The sequence below is a fragment of the Mastigoproctus giganteus genome, chromosome 2 (assembly GCF_048544385.1).
Source record: "Mastigoproctus giganteus isolate SK-2022 chromosome 2, ASM4854438v1, whole genome shotgun sequence".
NCBI lineage: Eukaryota > Metazoa > Arthropoda > Arachnida > Uropygi > Thelyphonidae > Mastigoproctus > Mastigoproctus giganteus.
The window spans coordinates 207,332,780-207,348,370 of NC_143576.1; the positions used below are offsets into that span (position 1 = coordinate 207,332,780).

The window sequence follows — 15,591 nt, forward strand, 5'->3', positions numbered from 1 at the left end:
TCTTGTCTCACCAATTTGATTGGATACTATGAAGCAGTCACAAAAGAACTGGATGCAGGGAATAACTTTGATTTATATACTTGGATCTTAGAAAGGCTTTTGATACTGTTGCACATGGAAGACTGCTGCACAAATTGGAGCAGTGTGGCATTGGAGGCAAATTGCTGCTATGGATAAAGGGGTGGTTGAGGGGGGAGAAGACAGAGAATGGTAATCAATGGACACTGCTCATCGTGGACCAATGTTATTAGTGGAGTCCCTCAGGGTTCAGTATTGGGTCCACCACTGCTTTCCGCATTTATAAATGATATTGATGATGGTACATCAAGCCCAATGTCCAAGCTTGCAGACGACACGAAGGCTGGCAGGGCTGTCAAGGACACTACTGACACTATGCTACTGTAACAGGATCTGGAAAGGTTGAGCAGATGGGCTGAGAGGTCGCAAATGAAGTTTAACATTGACAAATGTAAAGTACTACATATGGGAAACAGCAACCCCAGAGCAACGTATCAACTCTGTGGTACTACACTGACAAAGGTAGAGAATGAAAGGGACCTGGGGGTGGTTGTGCAGGCAGATATGAAGTTTTCTGAGCAGTGCAGACGGGCTGCAAGAGTAGCTCATGGTGTATTGTCAATGATATATAGGAATTTTTCTAGCAGGGATAAGGAGGTGATTATTCCCTTGTATAAGGCAATGGTCAGGCCACACCTAGAATACTGTATACAGGTCTGGAGGCCTCATTTCAAGAAGGATGTAGAGATGCTGGAACGAGTACAGAGAAGGGCAACAAGATTGGTGAATGGAACAAAGGGGTGCTCTTACGAAGAAAGGCTTAAGTTTGCAAATTACAGTGTCTGGAGACTAGGCACCAGCGAGGTGATCTGATAGAGGTGTATAAAGCCTTGAATGGTTTGAGCATGCTCAATGCTGATGGGATTCTTCCTCTTGCTCAGAATAATCACCTGAGAGGGCATAAATTCAAATTGAGGAAAGACAGATGTAGGATAGACGTGAGGATTTGTTATTTGGTTTTTTTAGGAGCATTAGCAACTAAGGCCATATTGCTCCAGGATATGCGGTGGTCATTCCCTGAATGACCTTTCTGCATCCTCCGTATTTGGTGGTGACGGGCTCGAACCCCGGTCTAATCAAGAAGCGTGTGCTACGGATAGACGTGAGGAAATTTGCCTTTAGCCAGCGGGTGGATGGTTGGTGGAACAGACTTGCATCCCTTGTCGTGGAAGTTGATAGCCTAAATAAGTTTAAGGCTCAGCTGGACAGGTATTTCGAACGAACAGAGGGGTGAAGTGGAAGTGGTTATTTTTTATTTATTTATTTTATTTTTTTTTTTTTGGCTGATGCTGCATAAGCTTGCTTTCTTGCATCAAATGCCTCTACTAATGCTAATAAGCAGCAGGCCATGCAAATCAGACCACAAACTCTTCTATTAATTTTCTGAAGAAGCTGGAAACATCCAGTACATGGCAAATAAATCAGAAATAGTACTGACATTAGCAGGTTATGCATGAAAATATCCAAACTGCTGCTAAGACATAATACACACATTGCTGCAAATGGTAGGTACATTAAATATTTACTCTGAATAACAGCCATATCACACAATGCCAGTTTTTGCTGAGACCTGCACCATCTTCCTGCAGACTAAATGCAAAAAGTGGTACATTGCAAACCCATGGTGGTTCCAGCAGGGGAAACTGCCTTCCCCCCCAAAAATCTGAGTAAATTGGAACAAACATTGTTTTATGGTATTAATTAATAGTACTGTAACAATAACTTTTTGCATTATGTGTAATGCCTGGCTAAAAATTTGGGACAAATTCAAGCTTATTTTTAAATACTGCCAATCACATATATCATCATTGTTATATCACCTCCTAGAAAAAATTATTTTGATTTGCCACTGAGTGTAAATCAACTAGCATTAGATTTTTTTTTTTTCTTTTAATAAATTTTGTTTTTTCAATTCACATCAATTAATTGTGTCACATAATTCACCATATTCCAGTATAATCATGTTGGCTGCGCACCAGAAGTCACATCACAAAACTAACATTTCCATAAAAAAGTATTTTTTTTTATGGAAAACTCCTTAAAAAAAAAAAAAAAGGAAAAAAAAGTTTACTTCGTTTCCATCATCTTCATCTATGATTGAAATTTAATTTCGATTTCTTGAAGCAATTCGATAGTTGTTGAAGTAACATTGTTCCATCATTCAATAAATTTATAGCATCCAATATCGATATAGACTCATTAAGTTTCTGTTCTCTTTGACTGATCAAATATAGAACTAGAAATCTTTTATAAAATCCTTTCAAACTCTTGATTACAGCTATGTCCATTGTTTGTAAAATTTATATCACATTGGGAGGCAGAAACATTAGCTTAATGTTGGACAAATTTTGAATCTGGGGATGAGCAGGGCAGTTATCAACTAACAATAAAATATTTTTCTTCCTTTTGAATGGCTCCTTATTCCAATCATTTACGTATTGCCGAAAAATATCCAAAGTCATCCAAGCTTTCTTGTTCGCAGTGTAATCCACAGGAAGTTTCCTTACATTTTTTAAACAGAAAATGATTTTGATAACAGTTTTTTTTTTTTTTTTAATCAGTTCTTGTCATATTTGCACATACAAGCACTGTCAAGTGAGTCCGATTTTTTTTTCTACCAACACATTTTTCCCCTTTGAATTTAAATGTATTGTCAGGTGTCAAATTATAAAAAAAATTCCTGTTTTGTTGCTGTTGTATATGTCTGTCATTTTCATTGAAAACTTTCCTGATTTCTGCCCAAACATGATCAATCCATTTCATTTGTCATTACTGAATCTGCAGATTGAGATTCTCCACTAAGTTTTGCATAAACTATGTTATGTCAGTTCTTAAATCGATCCAGCCAACTATTGTTACATACAAAGTCATCACGTCCAAATTGTTTAGCATAGTTTCCCATTTGATTGATTGATTGAGTTTTTATTGGCGCATTAGCAACTATGGCTATAATGCGCCAAACCCTTGTCATAAAAAGTACTTTCAGTGACCTACTGAATTAGGTCACTACGTCAGATTATAAAAAACAAGTATAAACTGTAACAGATCAAGTAACAATAGTAAATCTTAAAGTAATAGGATTTTTTAAATATAAGTAAAAAGGTTTACTAATTTTAGAAAATTAAAAATAGCAGACACATGGTCATTGTCGGATAAAATCTGACTGAGTGTATACGGCTCAGTCAGATGGTTAAAAGCAGTAAAACTAACATTTCTAAAACTGGTACAGTCAACTAAAATGTGTCTGATTGTTAAGATTGTGCCACAGGACTCACACATAGGAGGGTCATCAGCCCTCAGTTTCCCATTTGAGCCTTCAAGATTGAACCATCTATTGAAAATCCAGCGCTTCTTTGTGTAGTGAACCATTGAAACAATGCTTTGCTGACACCCGTAACCTTGCACTTTCTAAATTTTTTTTTTTTTTTTTTGGTTATGTTCTTTTCCTGTGCCGATAGGTAAACATGTTTATTCTTCCACAATGACAATACTGTTGAAGAGGACAAAGAAAATTTTTTATACACTTCATTTTTTTGCATCATGTTCTAACTTGTGAATGGAGAGAGACTTTTTGTTAGTAGACGTTTTGAAGGAAGGGTTTGTTTCTAACTGATTTTACTTTAAAATGACTGTAAAGTGATCTGCATACAAAGTTCTCAGAAGTCCCATTTCCAAAATTCTTAAAAGTCCCAAAATATATTTATGGTTTATTGAATACAAAACAATGTGTAAATAGGGTATTGCAATGCACTACTGTATAGCCCCTGTACCTGAAATGACAAGGTCAAAAACTGACCGCTAATCTGATGTGGATGGTCATAAAAGCTAAGTCTCCCTTTTCATTTTTGTCTATTCCAAGAATTGGGTTTTTTTGACTACCCGAGCAATTAAGAAGGTTAGCATTAGCATTAGCTGAGGCATATGATGCAAGAAAGCAAGCTTATACAGCATCAGCCAAAAAAAAAAAAAAAAACCTACCCATTTCACCCATCTGGTCAATCCAAATGTTTGTCTAGTTCAGCCTTAAATTTTCATGATTGCGTAGTTACCAAAATTTGTACGGTATATCCGTGTAGTACTCTTGTTATAACAGTGAGTGATTGTATGGGAATACGCGTAAATTAAAATCATTATGGCTTTTGCTCATTACAGCCACAATCTCGTTATTTCCGTGCTCATTATAATTAAGTTTGACTGTATATAGGAAAGTATTAATCCAAAATACAAGAAAGCCAATTATAACTAATAGGCAATTCCATGTCAATTCAACAAGGCTCACAACCTGATCTCCTTTGGTTTTTAAGTAATTTGACAAGGATAAGGAGCTGATTGTTGTGGTGGTTGTTTGGTTTTTAGGAGCATTAGCAACTAAGGCCATATTGCTTTGGGGATATGCGGTGGTCATTCCCTGGCCTTTCCGCATCCTCCGTATTTGGTGGTCACGGGCTCGAACACTGGTCTAATCAAGAAGCGTGTGCTACGCACTGCTGCTCCTACCCACCTGGCTACGGAGGCGCCAAGGAGCTGATTATCCCTTTGTATAAGGCCATGGTTAGGCCACATCTTGAGTACTGTATACAGGTCTGGACGCCTCACTCGAGGAAGGATGTAGATCTGCTGGAACGGGTGCAGAGAAAGGTAACCAGATTGGTGAAGGGAACAAATGGGCACTCTTACCTTTTGTTCTGTAAACTGCAGCATTTTGAGCCTAGGCACCTGAGAGGAGATCTGAATGAGGTGTTTAAAACCTTGAATCCATTTGCTGAGACCACACACATGAAGGGGCATAAATTCAAGTTGAGGAAGGATGGTTGCAGGATAGATGTGTGGAAGTTTGCCTTCAGCCAGCAGGCGGTTGATTGTTGGAACAGACTTCCATTTGTTGTTGTGGAAATGGATGAGTTGAATAAATTCAAGGAAGAACTAGACAAATTTTTTCAGGGTACAGATGAGTGAACTTTGTAGATTTTTATTTATTTATTTTTTTGGCCAATGCTATATAAGCTTGCTTTCTTGCCTCATTCGCCATTACTACTACTGCATTTTTATTTGAGCATTCGGCTTTTTTTTTTTGACAGTGTGTACGGTTGCTGTCAATAGGTTAAGTTAACTACAAAGTGCAAAGTATGTTAGTTGTCTGATGACACCAGGGGTTCCCCCCATCTCCACGTTGTGTACTTTGTTTGTGTAGCACAAAACTCTGTGAAGGCCAGAGATTTAAAAAGTGTGTGGGGAGTGGAAGGATGTGTAGTGTTGCGTACCATTGTTCTTCTGACCATTTAGCCATTGGGGCCCTGTTGGAACCCACCGTTACTGCCCTTGGCTCCATGGAGGCAGGTCAGGTACCCAATAGATTTTATTTTGTACCCTTGCAGTTTAGTTTTGAAGCCAAGAAATCCAAAAGAAGGTTCCAGAGTAAGAGCATATAGGTACTGGAAATTACTGAAAAAATAAAAACATCAACCTGCGTAGAATGTAATCTGTCTTTAATTTCTTAAAGGGATTCAAATTATTCTCATATGTTTCGTGGTATTTCCTGTACCACTTCATCAGTGAATGTGTGAAATGCTGTCCCTATTATACCACCAGCCTTGCATTCCAAGACCAAAGTCTTGGTATGTAAGGCTGATGCAAGCAGCTTTACTAAAAAGGTCTGTTCAAAACATACAAAACATTAACTCAATACTCAAACCCTGCAAAACTTGGTAACGTATTAGAAGTGGATATTGTATATGCAATTTTCTTTATAAATTGATGCAAAGGATATTTTAACTTAAAAAAGTTAATTCATATAAATAGCTTAAGTAAAGAAGAATAAAGGAAATTTACTGCATATTCTGGAATATAAAATTGACTTTTGAAGCACTTAAATTATTTAAAATTTTAAGGTTGGCTCATACACCAAGTATAAAGTATAAATCCTAAACTTGAATTAAAGGCATGTTCTTTAGGGTTAAAAAACATGAATTAACATACACACAAAAGCATGGGATTGAAAATTATGTCAGAGCAGATGAATTGTTCAGTTGCAATACAGGCAGATTAAATATATATGGTGCTGACTAACTATAGTCTGTGTGCCTAAAGGCACAATTGAATTGCAACATATTTGCTATGATTAAAATATTGTTAACACAAAAATACCTAAAAATAATATTATAATCAGTCCACTCACCTACATGAACATTCCTCCCCTATTCGTTGGAAACTTTGAGCAGAGAAATGATCAAACAAAATGAATGGTTGGTTCGTGCATACCTATTTCTCTGTCCATGTGCATGAATAGGCTGATTATATTTTTTTATTTTGTAGGTATTTTTGTGTTAACAACAGTTAACACAAAAATACCAACAAAATAGTAAATGTCCCATGATATAATATTCATTAGTCTAAAATCATACATAATACCATATTTCAAACATGTCATTAACTTAAGTTAATTTTATATAGTACTGTATTATTAAGATTAATTCGTGTGATGTGTGTGTGCATAAGTGCAAGTTTTCTATAAATATAAATTGCTGCTTCACTTTTAAAACCAAATTTTTTCATCCTCTTCTTCAGAAAAAAAAAAAAAAAAGTTTTATGGAATTGAAAAGCAAACTTTCTTCAAGGTTGTCAATTTCTAACAGCAAATATGCTTCCATACTGAGGTATTGTTTACACAGAAAGCAATCTGCAATACAGTAATAAACACATAACAGGGAATGGTTCATTCACATAATCAAAGCCTCCCATGTACATATATAACATCAATAAGAAGAATGTCATTTTGTAACCTATGCCCATATGCATATGGTTTTCTGACATACATGCACATTACTTTCTTTACAGTTCACTGTGCAGTACAACAAAATGTCACAATATAAACTTTTATAAGAGCAAGACAGTGGTTCTTAATGCATATTTTACTAATACACAACTAGCAGAGATGTGAAAGATAACTTGTAAGAGAGAGAGAGAGCGAGAGAGAGAGAGCGAGAGAGAGCGAGAGCGAGAGAGAGAGAGAGAAAACTTGAAGCATAAATTTAAGGCAAAAAAAAAAAGTCAAATTATATGCTAGAATATATTTTTTCCCTCCAGTTAAGAAGTTATATATGGATAGAAATGGACATTTTGTGGTGTTCCTATTACTTCAGTGAATGCTGCCATCACTACTTCATCGTTAAAGAACAGAATAGCCAAAGGTTTGACAAACAGATCACACATGTCAAACCTTTAGCCATTCTATTCTTTGAAGCAATGACAGCAATCACTAATATGGTAGTGATTGCTGTCATTGCAATCACTAATATGGTAGGAACAACCACAAAATGTCTGATTTCCATCTGTATATAATTTCCAACTGGAAATAAACAGATATTCAGATCTCACACAAGTTAAAAGTGCTTCATTCTTGTTTTAATAAATTTACCTATGCTCTATGCCACTCAAGCAACATAAAAGTAGAGTTTCTTGATGAAAGGAATAAACTCAAATCGTGCATGTAAGTCTGATGTGGAATTGGAACCATTAGTTTGTGCTTTGTGTAATCGAAAGTTAAAAAGTTTCTGTCTGTCTATTCAGTATTCATTATTATAACTAACTGACAAATGTATGTAAAACAAATAAGAGCCCAGTAAAATTTGTATTTAAATGTATACAGATATGATACTTACTACTCAGCCATTAAAGAATATTCAAGAAAGAATGGCCCATACATCTGGCTAACTTTTGAATTACCAGTGTTTCTATCTAACATTTTAGCTGCTGAATTTGATGGCACATCCATAGAAGGAATGGCAGGAAGAATTTTTTTGACTGATTGTACAGATAATGGATGGTTGCTATGTCCTTCATATTTAGCCTATTGAAAATATAATAAACAGTGAAGAAAATAAGCTTTGTAAAATTCATTTTAAGTTAATGTTATTTATTTATTCAACATTTCAACTTTGAAAATCAAGTTAAAAGTAATATAGCTTTCTTAAGACTGACTTAGGGATATCAATAATGAACAGACCACATACGTATTCAAATAAAATTACATCTCTGCATTCTTTGGTAGAGATTATTTATTGAAAATTCCGATAAAACTTAAACACTGGGACCTTCAACTCTTTCGTCATTGGTGAACAGCAAACTTAAAGCAGCTTAAAACTCAAATTGAGATGATCCACATGCTTTGGATTAACAATAAAAAATAACAATATTTGCACTTGAATGCTTTGCAATGAAAGTGTGGTATCTAAGAAGAGTAATCGGAAGAAATTTTTCAACAAATCATAAAAATTTCATAAGGATATTTTCAACTAAGAACTCAGAAAACATGAATAATCTGAGATTAAAATTGGCACCATAGCAAACTACCTTCTAAACTCAGTGGATTAAAAAAAAAAAAAAAAAAAAAAAACACAAACTGCTGCATCAGTTTTATTCATGTGAGCAAGACAGACATATGGTATAGTACAAATCTCTCTCTTCTTCCTTTTTTTTTTTTTTTTTTTTAACACAAACAGAATATTTAGTGTACCATCCTTAAAATTTTTTCATACTGTACTTGTCAGATGAATTATTATTATACCATAATTTTGTATTAGAAAAAAAGAACAGAAAAAAAAAAAGAATTATAGGGAAAAAAAAAATTGTTTGTCTTGTTACCCTTCATTAATTTAGAAAGCACAAAATCTCCCCTTAACAAATCAATGCAGTCACAATGCTGTGACTGCAATGATTTGTTAAGGGGAGATTTTACAGGAGTGCAGTTATACAAAGTATAACTGCACTCCTGCAAGTGCAGTTATACTTTGCAGGAGTGCAGTTATACAAAGTATAACTGCACTCCTGTAAAATCTCCATTATTTTACAAGGAGCAGAAAGTTAAGCTAACAGGTCTGTATTACCCATGTATCCTTTGATCTCCCTTTGTGAATTGGCACATCTCCAGTCCACAGGGACCTCCCCTAAATCCAAAGATCAGTATCAAAAGCTTTCCTGAAATCCAAGTATATATCAAAATTATATTTTGCATCCAGTTCCTTTGTTACTGCATCAGTATCCAATCAGAATGGTCAGACAGGATAATCCCTTGACACACCCATCCTGCAACTGAAATATAACTGCACTCCTGTCTAGATGATCTTGCATTATTTTTTTTTTTTTTAACCTGTGACTCCATTATTTATTCTGGAATAATAGTAAGCTAACAGGTATGTAATTACTTGTGTCACTCTTTGATCCCCCTTTGTGAATTGGGGATACATTCCCACATCTCCAGTCCACAGGTGCTTCTCCTAAATCCAAGGATGCTATCGTAATTATGGCTAAAGGTTTGCTTACCTACTTTTACTGCCTCCCTTAATATAATCTGATACCATTCACCCCATGTGCCTTTCTTACATTTAACTTCAGCAATTTTTCTTCCACTTTCCTCTCAGTTATTACACTCATTTAGCTCCCTAGTAGACTGATAAACTTCTGGTATCCACTCCCCCAATGAGTTCTTCATGCATGAATTTAGATGTGAAACACTTATGCAGTTTGTCAACATCCTGGCCAGGATCATCAACAGTTAAACTTTCGATATCAATTGGACCAATGTGATTCATCACAGTAGTCTTATTTGAAGCCTACAAATAAATTTATTATTTGTAACTTATAGTTTTATTTTATTTTTATTATTTTTTTATGAAAACTCCAAATACAAAAGGTATTTGAACCAACAGTACTTAGCACTGTGCATGGGCTGAAGGCTGAGAAAACAGAAGATACTGTGGAAAGACTAATTTCTTTAGACTAATTTTTGGGAAACTGATTGTGTGCATGTCTTTGGACTGGTTTGGAAGAGTGGGGAAATTACAGATGGCATATCAGAAGAACAGGGCCCATGAAAGTATCTACAGAAAAGACATGCAACAGAAAGTTTGAGACAGACAAGTTTATCGGAACAAACTTCCATCTGTTGTTGTGGAAGTTGATAATTTAAATAAATTCAAGGAAGAACTAGAAAAACTATTGGAGAGAATGAACAAGTCGAATGGGAGTTTTGTTTTTTTTTGCTGATGCTGTATAAACTTACTTTTTTGCATCATTTGCCATTGCTAATGGTTAAAAGACATTAATTAACCTGACTGCCCTCTTTTGGACTGAATCAAGAAGTCTGAGGGAGGTTTTGTGGCAACCCACCCTAAATGTGGAAGCAATATTCCGTAGTAGGGCAGATTTGAGATTTGTACAGAGTGAGTAGTTGTTTAGAAGAAAATTAATGCAAAAAGCAAATGAGAAAAACCAGTTTTTTAAATGCAGAGGAAGCAACATTTGTGATGTGCTTTAAGCCAAAAGAGATTAGAAATCAAGGTAATCCCTTATAGAGATATGTGATGCTTGTCTAAAAGTCTGAGTGTCATAAAAGATAAGCATAAGAGCAGAATCATTTTTGCAATATATAAGCATAGGAGCAGGAGAATCAAGACATAAGACAGGGCCAAGTTTTAGAAGGATTGAAATTAATACATTATTTTTGTCCCATTGGAAAACTAACTGAAGATCAGCATTTAAGGCATTGGATATTTCAGAAGTTGAAGCTCTTTGTGCAGGGCAAGGTTTCTCAAACTGGAAGGCAAAATGCAATGTCATCAGGTAAACTATACATAGTATTTCAAGTAAGTGGAAGGTCATTAATTTACAACAGGGAAAAAAAAAAAAAAAAAAAAAAAGTAAGAAAAAGAACTTCTCCATTACTTTACAAATAGAAGTAAGTGCAATGGGATGATAATTGGATATGAGGCATTTGTCACGCTTTCTAAGAACTGGCTGGATGTGAGCAAATTTCCAAACAGAAGGAAAAACACCAGTGGAATAAGAAAGTGTAAAAAAGACAACACAGAACAGGTTTTGAGAACAAGTGGAGAAACACCATCAGGACCTGGAGCTTTCTGGCATCTAGACTGTTCAAAATTCTTCTGACAACCTTTTGATGGAAGATCACAGGAGGCACTGAATGAAGTATACTGGAAATGGTAGGAGGTGGTTTAACAATATCATCAATACAAGAGTTAGAAGAAAAGTAGGATGCTCACTGGTTGGCTTTATTTTTAGCTGCGGTGGCAATAGAGCCATCACATTTTAACAGAGGTGGGAGTAGAGATGGGCAGAAGTTGCAGCCAATAGCTTTGGCAAGAGACCAGAATGATAGACTATCCTATCATTTGGACAAAAGGTAAAGTTTCTACTCTTAGCATATTAATAACTGATTTACAATTGTTGCAGACTTTGGTGTAGGCAGAAAAGGAACCTGGAGATTTGGATGCAACATTCTTATCTTGAAGAGCCTTAGCAAATTTATTGGAAAACCAAGGTTTAGATAAAGGATAAGATTTTAAGGTGGAGTATAGAATAGAGGATTTCATCCTTAAAAAAATAATTTCACTGACATGATCTGAGCAAACATTTACATCAGCAGATTTAAAACCATAATCCAAACAAGGAAAAAGAAGAATAGAAATCTCACAGATCATCCTATTTTACATTCTTATAATGCCAAACAACATGAGGCTGAGAATGGCCACAAGAGAAAGGCTCCACTGGAGAAGAGACCATCACCAAGTTGTGATTTGAGGTGCCTAGAGAATCACTCACCTTGATCGTGTACTTGGAAGGATTGTTTATGAGAAAAAGAGCAAAGGTGATTGGCTGGATGGTTAGGATTGTCTGGTATTCTGGTAGATAATAAACAACTGGTGCGAGGTCATTAGTACTGCAAAAGCCTCGGCATCTTAACCAGATGGTTCCATATGACAGAAAACAGAAGTCAACTGGAGTTGTGAACATTAAAATCACAAGGGAAAATGACCTCACTGTTAGGAAAGTTGGACTGGAGAAAGTCAAGTTTTAAAGAAAGGAAATCAAAGGCAAAGAGTTCCAAGTGATTATTGCAGTTAGGAGAACAAAAGGAGCAACACATGAATTTGAGAGAATTGAGTAGAGAGATTTTAATCCAGAGAAGATCAAGAAGAAGAGATTACAAATTACTAAGTCTCTGACAGGGAATATCAGAGCAGACATGTACAAGTAGCACATTTGAAGCAAAATGAATCATACAGCAGAATTGGAATTCTGTTAGAAAAAGTAAGCGGGGCTTGGCAAACTAAGTGGAAATGGACATCATTAAGATTGGAACTGAGACCACATATTTGTGAAATAAACAAGGAAGTTTTTGGGTGGTTTAGTTCTTTTCACAGATAACTTTTTTTTTCAATTAGCTTGGCTATTCATGATGTATTCAGTAGAAAGAGGAGATGTGAAGGATGTGTTGTATGAAGTAATGAAACTTTTTTGGATATGGCATACACAGCAAAAATATAACCAGCTCCTTGACATAATATGGCTTTGACAATGCTTCTGGAGCACTGTTGAGAATACAATGCATGTTGCCACACCTCATGTAACAGTTCTCAAACTTTAGTGACATAAGGTTACCCTTTAATTTAAATTCTTCCACAGACATCCAAATTTAACAAAATAGTTTGGCTATAAATTATTCTAGATTTTAAAATATTTGTAAAAAATTTAAGACAAATAGCATACTCAATGATGTATTTCTACAAATCCCTAGGGTCCTTGGAGCAGAGTTTGAGAAATGTTGATCTAGTCCTGTAAAGTTACCATTAGTGCAATGGATATTTTTCAAGGTTTACTAATTCCTAACCTTTGTAAAAATGGAAGGTAGACAAAATTGGCAATGAAGGAGAAAAAAAAAAAAGCAATATTCTACATTTCTCTGTTAGTATTAGTTACATATTGCAAGGAGGCTATCAGTGTTCTGCTGCACTGAGATATGAGAGAGAGAGAGAGAGAGAGAGAGAGAGAGAGAGAGAGAGAGAGAGAGAGAGAGAAAATAAAAATAAAATAACTAAACAAAAATAAAGATATATAAAACAGATAATAAAATTAATATATAAAAAATAAAAAACCTGTTTACCCTTCATGTATTTAACTATCCAGGTAACCTCTGAATTTCTGTAAGCTGTCTGACACCCACAGAGGCAATTTATTCCGGTAATTAATAACTCTTTGGCAAAAAGAAAACTTCCTACAATACAGTAACTCTTTCTCTATAATTTTATTTGACTTCTAGTTCTCAAATCGCTTATAACAACGAAAATTTCACTCTTGTCATTTCACTACCCTCAGAGCCCTATAATTAATCAGCCCCCCCCCCAAGGTACCTAGTTACCAAGCTCTGTAATCCACATATTCAAAGCCTTTCCTCATATGAGTGTCCTTTTCCAGGTCTCACCAAGTGAGCTGCTCATCCTGGTGAGACCTGCAAAATCTCTCAAGAAGCTCAATGTCTTCTTTTGTGTCCTCCATACTTGAACACAGTATTCCAAATATCATCTTAGAACTGCTTTATACATTGGGATTATGACCCTGCTAATCTCTAGAAACAAGTGTTCAATAAATTATTAATAGGACCCCATGGGTCTTCCTTGCTCGTTGTCTATGCTGCTTGGAGAACTTCACATCCAACCATATCATGACTCCCAAATCCTTTTCTTCCTCTGCTATTTTTAATTCAACCCCCCCCCCCCAAAATGTACAAGTTATTTTGGGGTTGCTATTCCCTAAGTGCATTTTGCTGCATTAAAACCATCCCTGAAGTTTAAGTCATCCTGAAGAAGCACTGCTTTGCACTAATCCAGTGGTTTTCAACCGGGGTGCCGCAACAACATTCTAGGGGTGCTGTGTAATTTGGGTTTAAGTTACTTAAAGTTATTATTTATTTTTTTCAATTTGTATATTTATTTCATTATAAAAAGGTGTACAGTATCCATTGTACCGTATCTTTTTAATTTTGTGGTGATCTATAATTGATCTTTATTTAGTACCTCTATATAAAGAAAAAATATTATATAGGTATATATATTAAAAGGTCAAAAACCACTGTTAGGTATTTCTTTTGGCCTAGGAGTGCTGCGAAAAAATTACTGGAACACTAAGGGCACCGTGAACTGAGAAAGTTTGGGAACCTCTGCACTAATCATTAACTACTTTACCAATCTTGACCTCATCTGCAAATTTTTACATTGTGCTCTACATCCCTTTGCCAATGTCATTTATAAAAATCAATAACTTTATGTTTCTGTAATACAAGAGTATAAACAATTAACTATGTGGTATTAGGGAAGTAAGCTATGAGAAACAATGTGTAATAATTTATTCAAAGTTCAAATAAAAATAAAATAATGAATAATTCCTTCTCCAACACATGAGAAGTAACTTGAATAATAAATAAATGAACGGCTAAATAAGGAATAATTAAGGCAAAAACCAGCTTTCAGCAACCACATGATTAATGTGGTTGCTGAAAGCTGGTTCATGCCTACCTCCTGACGAGCAGAAATGACAATCCAATTCAGCATACTACGATCATCTTTACTACAAAGTTGTTTAGTTATAATCCCACTAGTGTATAGTCAAGACAATTGAAATCAGCTAAATATAATTAAATTAAATACTGTACTAACTTTAAATTAACAGCAAATAACAGTACAGTTATTTCTATTCTGCTATTCTAATTTTCTTAATCGGAAGTGATCTACAAATGCCACATATAAATATTGTTCGGATAATAAAGGTTATAAGGTATAAATATTGTTCGGATAATAAAGGTTATAAAGGTATATAAGACAGCGCAAAAACTCAGGGTACAAGCTTTTCATGACATACTACTAAAGATTATAAAAGGCTTACTTATTTTTGCTTGGCGCACGATAGCCTTAGATGCTGATGCACCATTAAACTTCCAATAACCAACCAACCAACCTTATTTTGCTTTCATTAGTAATGTATATACAAATTTGATTTGTATGTATAAAGAGGGAGATTTTCCCTGTCTCTACAGCTCGGCATATAACTCTATATTGGTGGCATGCCCAATTGTAACAGTGACATCTGAAATAAATTTTAATTTCTGGAAAAAGGTGGTTTTTTTTTTTGTTTTTTTGTTTTGCTTGAAAATTATCAATACATGTATTTAATTTTTTATTAATGTGTTCCAAACTTTATCATATGGAATTTACTATGTTTTCAAAAAAAAAATATTTCTGCTGAACATTAATGGACAAAATATAAACATAAACCTTGTACTCTAATCATGACACTTAATAGAAATAACCTGTAAAATAACTTTTACAGGTTATTTCTATTAAGAGAAAAGTACAATTAAAATCACCATGACAATTACCTCTTTAAACAGCTTTCAGTGGTCAGATGACTACGTAAGTCAGTGAAGGGAGATGGACATCGTGAGAGTAAATGACTCCCAACTGGTCAACAAGAGAGACCATTAACATATCCTATGCTCAAAATATTAGTTCTCTTGTAATTATATCCACAAATTTTGAACTCCATTTATGAAAATCAATAACTTTGTTTCTGTAATACAAGAGTATAAACAATTAACTATGTGGTATTAGGGAAGTAAGCTATGAGAAACAATGTGTAATAATTTATTAACAAAAAGAAATTTAA

General features: G+C 34.9%; 1 protein-coding gene across 4 annotated transcripts in view; it reads right to left on the minus strand.

Annotated features, from left to right (window-relative positions):
• peo (ubiquitin E2 variant domain-containing protein pendolino) overlaps positions 1-15,591 on the minus strand; it is a 111,383-nt gene that overhangs the window by 44,049 nt on the left and 51,743 nt on the right. For 3 of the 4 annotated variants that reach the window (XM_090368933.1, XM_090368935.1, XM_090368932.1), the window contains exon 3: positions 7,737-7,924. In XM_090368933.1, the coding sequence (XP_090225059.1) occupies positions 7,737-7,924 (188 nt within the window). Of the gene's footprint in view, positions 1-7,736; positions 7,925-15,304; positions 15,457-15,591 lie in introns of those variants that run through there. The other variant, XM_090368934.1, reaches the window with a different exon arrangement.